We start from the raw sequence: 10768 nt of genomic DNA on the forward strand, positions 1-10768 counted from the left end.
TTTCCACGTTTGACACCAAATATATATGAATTAAATACTTATCTTCCTATGAACCAACTCTCACAATCCCCTGGTCCCGCAAGGGAGCACAATATCCGTTATTCCGACGGCCAGTAGATCTATGCTTTCGCTAGTTCATCAATGAACAACACAACCCAACACACCAAAAAATTTCATCACGTGATTGAAATGCCTCTTCTTCATTGGCCAATCTCCGCCATATTTCCTAAGCATACTGTAGTGAGACGTGAAATTTATCTGGATGCATTGAATAATATGCATATTTATCAGTGGGCTTTATTCATTTAGTGTCTTTTACGGATAAATGTCAAAGCAAGATTCGATTGTTTACTTATATCAGGAATTAAAACACATTTTGTTCTACAAATGTAACAAAGACGATTACAGTTATCTCCCCTACCAAACCGTAACAACAGTGACATGTAAACATCCGTTTCACGTGTCTTGTGTCAAAACAAATTGATACGACGAGGTATTTAAACCTGTATAGTAATCTAATTCAACCTGTAAAATGTTAACGTGGAAATATTACTGTTTTGTTACTGCTTTGGCAGTATTTTCCTCTAAAGACGCTAAACGCCTGACATCAATTGATCCCTCACGATAGGAAGTTCCTGATGAAATAACTAAAATTTGCCATAAAAACGATATAGTGATGGCTACCAAAAACAAAACAGATGTTTTTAATGACTTAAAACGTTCGATCCATTCGCAGTTTTAAAACATCACACGAAATGTGTATGCATATGGATCTTTCCGTCTGCTGGAATTTGTGAGCACATGCTATTGAGTCCGGACGCAAGTGCGTCCATAGCAACGCATCTGAATCACTTGAATGATTGCAGTAATGCGAAACGTGTCTGTGACAAAGGCCTGTCGTCATTTTAAATTTTCCCGTTGTAATCTTGTGACAGTATTCATGAACGGATTATTCATATATATTTATATATAGAGAGACAATTAAAATCAATTTAAAAAAATTAAAATAACAACGACAACAAAATACCAAAATAATCATAATACACACTCAAATTAAATCAAACTAGGGCAAAGTATGAAAAAAGGAAATATTTACATGGAGACTTCTGGAAAAGTACAACGAGAACAAGACCAGATGTTCAGCAATGTTAAGCGTCTTTTGCTTCATCGACGACACCTGTCATGTTAGCCTTGTTCATTCCAAGTAAATAATGTCACGTTATCAAATGAGAATAGGGTATGCGACAACATAACCAAAAAACAAATTAATGCGCCCAAACACGTTAAGCTTCATATCGATAGAATTCTTTAAATTCTATAAATACAATATTTCTCAATGAGATCACTGTGACGATCGTAAATCATCCCCATTATTTTCATCAGCTAGTATCTTTTGAAACTGTGCGTAAGTTGACTACTTCTCGTTCGAAAATCATCGTGATAATGGGAGCATGCCTTTGAATATCGACTTAACTGCGACATGTCACTCCATAAGTTGGGGATGCAAGAGTGTTGCTATCCTATAATGTAAAATTCACAATAGGGAAATTTAGACCTTCACGATTATAATACAGCTCGATGGAAATTTCTCCATAATGTCGTTGTAGGAAAAGACTGAGGTAAGCGGCTGATGTAGAAGAGTCTGTCGTGTCTTTGTTTTCCAATTCTGGTGGGTATATATACGATGAGCATGCTCAATAAATTTCTTGTTATTGAAAGACATTGTGTTATCTGAAAGTGAAATTTAAATGACTTTCGAGATCTCAATCTATTTTGATAAACTCTTCTATAAATTCAGCCTTGTATATAAAAAAGTCAGCCAACAGGGGGCGCAGTTGGTTCCGATAGGTTTGTCATTGGTATGTTGCAAGATCTTACCACTAAACTCGAAGAAAACGTTGTCAACCAGAAACTCGATAATGTTACTGTTTTCGTCCTACGTATATTTCTTCTTTTATTTGGATTTTATTTTTACAAAATACGTTTCAGTATAGTTCACCATTATACATTTGTACCACAGTTCATCTTTCTTGGAAAAGAAAGCTCTCCTAACAAGAGAGCGAATGCGTTCTTTCTCTTAAGAATAGGGTATGGTATTACTCAGAGTGGAAAAATGAAGTATTCTTTAAGAAGAAATGTTTTTACAGAAGAGAGTACTGACGATTGGTCAAAAGCTCTTTGGAATTCTTTAAAATTCATATACTATTAATTCCACTTCTCTGGGTAAACACTATCACAATAAGACTAACCCAGATTTGACAGTACTAAAACAGTTGTTCAGTGCTACCTATTTAAACTTAAGTCCTAAGTTATTTTCCCGATGTTAACGGGCTCTATCTTCAATCCTTCATGTCGCCTAATCTTGTCCAAAATTACTAGAATTATAAAATTACTGATATTTATGAATAAAATTAATGTAATTATTGATACTCTGTGTTACTACAGTATACTACGGTTCAATATTGGTAAGAGGAAATATTGATACTTTATCTAGTTCTTGACATACGTCTGGGTAAACTGTTTCAGCCATTTTTGTAGTATTTTTCCATAACAATGAACATATGATAAACTGCTCGTTCAGTTTCATACAGCCGCTTTTCCGGATTGACAATTCAGATTTTGGAAGTAGGTCATACAGTTGAGGTATGTGAAACAGTGCACAAGATACAGAACATAATGAACAAAAACAAGAAATTAATTTATATTCGCAAACATCTAAAAACTATAAACAAACACTCGAAAAATAGTTTCCATTCATACCAGAGTTATCTTCCTTGCAACCAGATACTTCAGCGCCGAGAAGTCGAAGGCCACTTATACACCTAGTTAATACTTTCCTGTAATTGTCATTTTCTAGATGACATCCCAGACATTTTGACGCATCTGGTTGCCTCCAGGTAAAACATCTAATACAATAGAAGCTATTCAATACTGAATCATAAGAGACGCCTTCATGACAAACCTAAATCTATCTTCATTTACATATAGAATATAGAAACCAGTACAAATGTAATGTATTCATCTTGATTCATAGCATCATTAGAATATATATAATTACATATAGATCCTGTCCGTCATAAATTAGACATCTTAGAACTAAGCTAAATACCTACGTTTTAAGATAGTTTCCCACCATTATCTATGGACATTCAAATTATTTTCCAAGCATTTTTTCCTGCAACTTCGTTTTATGTAATCCAACTAACGCTACTGAAATTCTAAATATTTGCAATAAATAAATAAATACAGGAAATGGTTTGGGATCATTATACTGAAATTTGATGAAAACAAATGACTCAAAAACAATTTTTTAAGTTATATTTAAGAATGGAGTCTAGACCACCTTTCAAATTCCGTATAAATTAAAGAATGAATGTTTCAGCCACCGTTCACTCAAAATCACCCATTTGGAATGCTCGGGTGGCGGGATGGTGGATTGGTAACGCACTCGCTTATTCAGTTCCCCGCCGGGGAGGATATTTTTTTTTATATATTTGTGGACTTTTAACATTTCCCCCTCTCTTATTATGTTTGTGATGTGTCAAATTGAATACATGTATAAGTAAAGAATGTCATTCAAAATGAAACTTTAATATTTGATAAAAAAAAAAACACACACTCGCTTTTCACCTAGCCGTCCGGAGTTCGATTCTCGGTATTGGGTTACGTAGGTTTTCTCTGAGCATTTCGGTTTCTTTCCACAGTAAGACCCTACGCGCGCGAAGTGAGTAATATAAGTTGGAAAAGCCTGTTGTAAAATAAATGAAGTTAATTTATTTAAAAGCACACTTTTTACTCAATAATTTCTGTAGCTATCGTGGAAAGTCGACTTTCCCGTTCTACATGCTCACGGGTATATTTCATTGGTATACTGCTTCTTCTTTCACTATGAAGTATATGCCCTTTTTCTGCAACCTATACAGTTTTACATAGAAAAACATGATGGACGATCAGTGACATTTTAACATATATAGGTGGGTGTGTCTGTTCACTACTACATATCTGGCTTTGTCCGGTGCAGGTACATGTAATGTGTCCAAATTACCAATATTCCGCGCGAGGTCAATTTGCTAAACAGAAAACAGAGTCCCTCTTAACCGTCTCACATAAATAACCAATTCTGACTTTAAATAATAAGATCAGCTGATTCTAGTCTTATCGCTTTAATCTTTGCAAGATACAGATACATAAAATCCAACCAATGAAATCGCCCTGACTACGAAATCCTGATTCAGGAAATTTTATTGCAAAAGTTCACCTTCTAGTACGTACTTTCTGTTTATTCCATACAAGATGAAATTGTCATCACAGTTTGTCTTATCTATACGTCACTTCCTTTCGGGACCTTGGATCCTCCATCGTGTCATGTTCAGATGTTTTACTCCTGGGTTCAGTACTTCTTAGATAAACATCATGGAACACAGGCTATGTCTGTTATTGAAAATCACAGATTAAGTTTCAATAGATTTCTAATTTTCCATTATTTTTTATCTTAACTGAGTCTACTTTCGAGCAACATTCAGTCGAGATCTCTAAAATAGTCAGCTGAGCTCCAGAGAGGTTGTGGATCTACCGAACTTCCGGTGTTGCCATCCGTTCCGTATTGGAGAGTATGACACGGATCAACACAACTTCCGTCATCAGATGGAATATTCTCAGCAGCACGAGACGCAGTATACAGATTCCCCATGGAGGCCCGGAACGGAGTAGTCCTACCACGACACCAGCTCCCAGACAACAAACCGTGTCTGTTCACACCATCCTAAGTTTAGGAAATAAAACTTCAGGTGAAACATCTGCTATTAGAAACAACCTTATACAAGCCAATAAAATCTAGCCTTGAAACCGGTTTATTAACAAATCCCATGTATTTTTAACATTCAGCTTTATTTAGCACAATCATAATTACATGTATAATTCGATGTCAAACATGAACAACACAGAAATTAATTAAAGTTTACAAACTTAGAAATTGTTTTTAGCAAAATACGTGGAAGAGTGATGAACGCAAATCTGCAGTATGGCAAACTCAAAAATGGTGACAATGACCCATCAACGGTTAATCTTAGATAATTAATGAAATAACGCTGAAACGTATTCATGAGACAACTTTTTATATCGGGAAGAAAATTAAAGTTTGCAAGTGTAACCGTATGTTGATAATTTGTATATACGTCATTGATGTTGTCCAAGCAATGTCTTTAAACCCGTACCCAGTGTTAAGATATGTTTTACTGTAAAAACTGAACGTAGTCATCAGTTGAGTGTCCTGTAATAGCCTATATCTGATCAAAAGATGTTCACACAAATATACACGTACTTCCATTTCGCCCATGACTGCAATTGCTCCTCTTTGGTAACGACATTCAAATTATTTACGGCACTTGTACTTCTAACTTATCAGACACAAAGTAACTAATCACACACATTGGCAGAGCGACAGAAAAGTTCGTCGAGTATTGATTCTTGTTTTATTGTCAATCAGGGCAGCATTGGCTTTCCAACATTTTACCCTTTCTGACAGGCGATTCTTCAAAACAAAATACTAACTTCTAAACACCCCGATTTCCATTCTTAAAGTCTACCTCGACATTATCAAGCATTTCAATGGGATCTCGTCAGCCGTTTTAAACTGGGCGTTTGATTTAACATCAAGCAACACATAGAACTATGGACTCAAAAGTTGGGTGGGGGGATGATTTGGACCTTACATATTACCACATTGTCTAATGTATTTTCATGAGTAAAAGCGATAAAAGAAAGAGGAACTTGTTCAGGTAATATTATATACATTTGACGTAAATGTTTCTTTTCTTTGAATATATAACAGGAATGCTTCAGGGACTTTAGGAGATAGCAAACGTATATACACTTACCGTGGGTTTGAAGTAGGTGGTGGTTTTATTACTTTGACTGGAGCCAGTCTTCAGCTGAAATTTTTACAGAAGTGCCAAATTCATGTATGTTTTTACCACGAAAGTAAATTTGGTACATATACATGAAAGTGAGTGACATATACAACGTATTTATGTTTTTAGTATATCAATATTATTCTAATGCTCAGCATCGGTCTATACGTCTAAAATGTGCTAAACAATACCCATCTGCTTACCTGTTTAAAGCGGTCGTTCCAGAATTGGTCGCTGTGACGGTACAAGTTGTTAGGGGTCGTTGTCTCACCTAATGTCTGATTTCTCCTCACAGAGTACAACATTGGCTGCGGACTGGTCTGTTGCGTCATAGATTACACATAAGGATGTTATACCTAAAACAAAATGGTATAGCGAATACATAAACTATATCGGACCATATGTAGGTTTTGAGAGCATACCGCGTCGATGAAAATTAGTTGTGTCATTTTTTAGCTGAAACTCACACATGAATCTTACCAAATTTTTAACAAAACGAGTATTTTGACAACTTCAATGCGAAATAAAAACATTATTATGTATAAATCTCCAAATGTATGCTTCTGGCTATCTTTCCAATACATTGATAAAACTTTGACAAATTTGAATTAAAAATTAGTTGTGTAATGTTTAGGAGGAAATGGCACAAAATTTCAGTTCACGGATTTTTAAAAGTCCTGGCGCTGTACAGGTAAGCCAATGTACGTGTATCGTCAATAAGACAGACTGCTGTTTATATACATTAAATAATTATATTGTTTTCTGTTCAAAGTACATTTGATAACTTCGTAATAAAGGATTTCATATGTACATTTGTAATTAACGAAATGATTAATAAAATTTAAACATTTCTACATAGCGGAAACGTTATAATCCAAACATAGTTCACAGTATGAGAATATCGACAATCACTGGAGTTTGTTTCACGACTCGGTTATTTATTTATTTCTTCTGTTTTTTCATTGGCTTATCACTCTATACATTCCATTCTCATACAATGCAAGTTCAAAGCCATGTGTACAGTTTACGACTGACATTTGTAACCATTGTTGTGAATATATACTGACCGATTCACTTACAGTAAATAAAACAATAATGACGAATCATGAAAGCATTATTGAAGAAGTGTACTATGTTGACGTTGATACTTTCATGTACTATCATTTTAACGAGAAGTGTACGATGCAACCAAGATTGTAACAGTGACATTCATTCTTGATTTCTGGGCGAATTTTCATTTACGACCGGTAATGGTGTATGCTGTATTTCCAAACTGTAGTTCTATGAATCAGAAAAAAGTAAATACTATTCTATCATTCTACGTATGGAGCCAAATAATATGAAGGAAAGTAGAAAAATGAAATCTCACTTACTGCGGCATAGTGCTGAGCCTGGGAGGACGTGGACGGACGGTCAAAGAACCAGTCACATAATGTACGGGTCGTATCACGGTAACAGTCGTCTGGCTCTGGGAATCACATCACAAGGACATATGTTACACTGTACAGTAATACATAGATAGGAAACTAGCACACGTGTAAGTTTTACCTTTATCCAACTAAATGTTTCGACCTTTCAGGATTTCCAAAGAATTTGTTTGAAATAAATTGCCAAATGAACCAATAGACACAATTTCCATCAGTTGGTAATTTTTCAGTGGGCTGCAATAATTGAGAAATATATTAGTTAAATAACTTACCTGTCTTTTTACCTGTCAAGAAGTACACGGCTGGTACAAGAATGGACAAAAACATAATTATGTCTTTTAAAAGTAATTCTCTCTTCACTTAGATAAACAACGTGGAACTCGAGTCCAAATAAAACACTGTCACTAGGGAAGCATACCTTTTGCCCATGACGTCATAATTAAGAAAATACATAACCTCATCTATGACGTCATCACAAACACAATGACCTCGAACACGACACCATTTAATTGTTTTAATCTCTGTTGAATCGAGAGCAGAAACAACGCCGTATGTTCTGTTCAGTTGACAATGGAACTATAAACTTTAATAATGCCAGCTTCCTCCGACTCCAATACCAGACCTCAGACGTTCCGAAACCCGATAACACTAGACATCTATCCATAATGTGGAATGTCTGGTGTGAGGTCTAAATAACACAAGACAATGACCCATCAGATATCATCTATCAAGTTATTTTACCATTGACATTTAAACTTCCGTTGTGTCTATATCATGTTGTTTGTTCATTTTTGGGATTAGTTTTCTAAGGCACATCTATTTAACGATTAAAAAAATATATAATGCTTGTTGTAATTTATCGCTTTACAGTTGTCCATAGATCTCCATTTGGATCTCTGAAAATTGTAAGACTTTAATTTCTTTTTCCGGGAAATTTTGATTCGACGATTTTTCAAAGACATTTTTACATACAAGCTAACCGTTAATAAGTATTTATATATCAATGCATTTTTAAAACGCACGTGTTTCTAAGAAACAATATTTTTTATGTATACTTATATCGGCCAAGGGGTTGGGTGACACAATATAGTGGTCGTGGTGAAACAAAAAAAATTGTTTTATTTAACATCTGGTATTGTTTACTTCAAAAAAACAACAAGCCAAATTATTTTTTTTTCATCATGAAATGTTGATTTTTTCCCTGAATTAATAAATCACATGATAAATCAGATTATTACCAAAAACTAGTATTTCACTTCACTGCAAATGTAAAATTTTCATATTTCTTCTCACTAATGTTTAATACACACAGAACATAACAATAGACATTACTGGTTATTCCAATGAAATAAAAACAATGGCTCGGTGAACGACCTTTTTTCTACTATTTTTGTTTGAGTTATCTCCCTTGAACAAAAAAAAACAAAAATCAATGTTTTCAGTTTCTCTTTGGTTGAAATAAGATAACAAAGGGTACTACGTTATTTCAATACCTTCAATACATAAGGACGGCAAAACTAACAATAAGTAATTTTCATTTGTGATATTTTAAATTGTAAGAGCCTAAAAATCATAATAAAGATAAATATTCACATAAATAAGATAAATGAAAGAAAGTAAAATTTTCCTATTAAAAATATTTACATTCTCATGCAAAAAATGATACCATGCATGATTGCATGAAAAAACAGCATTGAAATTTCAAATGCAATAAGATGAAATACGTTTACAATTTACAATTTTCTATCTGTTCAAATCTGCTGAATTATCTCCCTTTAAATGTATGGGAAATTCTGAAATTAACAAGGGACAATAAATCTTCTAAAGAATAACAAATCATAACGCTAAGAAGAACAGATTTTAAGTCTATATGCTATGATAAACACTGATAAAAGGAATTTACATTAACAGAGTGCTATATATAACTTTTTGAAAAATTTATTAACTGAAATTGTCAAATTTTGGAAAGAACCATAATATACAAAATACAATCATCAAAACACAAGGGAAAGAACAACAAAGCTTCACCAAAATTCCTAATTGGAACGGTTGAAGAAATTAAAGGATTGTTTTTGTATTTTTTGAATAATAAATATAAGATGCATGTAAAAAGCATCAATACATGTCAATATGATAAAGCTAAAATGCTTAAATAATTGGATGGTGCTCTTGTTATGAGACAAACTATAAAAAGCCTGTTGGTATCTGAACAACCTATGGAAATTAAACAGTGGAATTTCTATGTACATTATACAGGATTTGCTTATTTTAACCAACGATACTTTTAAACAAAGATTTTGATGTTGTGTCTAGTAATGATGAAACATGTTTGATCTATAATTACTTCACTAATTGATTTTAAAAATCCTCCAGTGCAATGAACACACAGGTAAAACTAATATGGCCCAACACTTCTATCCGTTTGCAGCATGTTTTGCCTGATAATGTATGGTGATACTGATTAACATCTTTGGTATGAAATACAGTTGAGTGTAGACTAATCTTTACACATTAGTTCATTTGTTGTGTACGAGGAAAAGACTTCTAGTTCACAAGAAACAGACTACAGGTAAAGTAGAAATGTACTAGGGACCACAAAGGTAACGTGAAAACAATCCCTGATATATAAGAGGTGGAACTCTTACAGTACTACCTATTTAGTACACCCCCCCCCCCACCCCCACCCCCTAATCTGAAGAACAGTATAATCCACTAATACAACAGTACCGTTATGTAGTACAAACCAAAGTACTTGTTTAGTCAGTAATAGAAGCAATATTCAGCAAAATCAACACAGAAAGTGTACCTGAGCATTGCAAATACATTGATAATATTTTTATCGAAGTATAATTTGACTTTTTTAATCAACATGTATGTATTTGACTACAGGAAATGCCAATTTACTCCTACATGTTACATGTAGTATTTGATATAAGTTTATATTTCATTATAATTAAACGTTAGGCTTACGATGTGTCATGTAATATTTAGTCGTTGAGAACTTTAATAAAGCAAGTAAGTTTGAGGGATTCAACGAGAACTATCATTAAGGTTGAGTGATTTAAATGCAAACTTAAATGTCATGCAATTCACACATTAAATACTTTTACCTGAAAATATATACAGGACGTATATGTAAGTCATCACGTCTCTCGGATGTACAGAACAAACGTGCACCAATGCTCAAGTTCCCCACGCCAGCTCAACCATTCCTCTTTCCATGTCTGGCCAATTTCGAGGTGATTTCTTTTGTATGGTCACTATATTGACTTGATTTTGAATTGTTGTACAAATAGTCATGATCAATGATATGTTGACAGTGATCATGGAAATAACGTAACTATATAACGTTAGACCGGTAATCGTGAGTCTTAGACAGAGTAAGCAAGATTGTTGTCAGTTCCGTATAACATTTTTAAATGGAGTCAGAAA

At 34.0% G+C, this 10768-nt stretch overlaps 1 protein-coding gene across 1 annotated transcript; it reads right to left on the minus strand.

Moving 5' to 3' along the window:
• Positions 1-4519: 4519 nt before the first annotated feature.
• LOC132547321 (uncharacterized) lies at positions 4520-7773 on the minus strand. Its single transcript, XM_060211086.1, has 5 exons — positions 7755-7773; positions 7283-7377; positions 6113-6229; positions 5877-5930; positions 4520-4762 (listed from the first exon to the last, which is right to left on the minus strand). Exons 1-5 carry the CDS (start codon positions 7771-7773, stop codon positions 4520-4522), a joined length of 528 nt encoding a protein of 175 aa, XP_060067069.1.
• Positions 7774-10768: the final 2995 nt, after the last annotated feature.

Source organism: Ylistrum balloti, unplaced genomic scaffold, assembly GCF_031769215.1.
Source record: "Ylistrum balloti isolate Yb309-2 unplaced genomic scaffold, AGI_CSIRO_Ybal_v1 Utg369946, whole genome shotgun sequence".
NCBI classification, from domain to species: Eukaryota; Metazoa; Mollusca; class Bivalvia; order Pectinida; family Pectinidae; genus Ylistrum; species Ylistrum balloti.

Excerpts from the sequence above, each read along its gene's own strand:
- LOC132547321 (XM_060211086.1), bottom strand. Across the intron at positions 5,931-6,112 it reads GGAACGACCGCTTTAAACAG|CTGAAGACTGGCTCCAGTCA; the intron begins GTAAGCAGATGG and ends TAAAAATTTCAG. Across the intron at positions 4,763-5,876 it reads CCACCTACTTCAAACCCACG|GATGGTGTGAACAGACACGG; the intron begins GTAAGTGTATAT and ends TCCTAAACTTAG.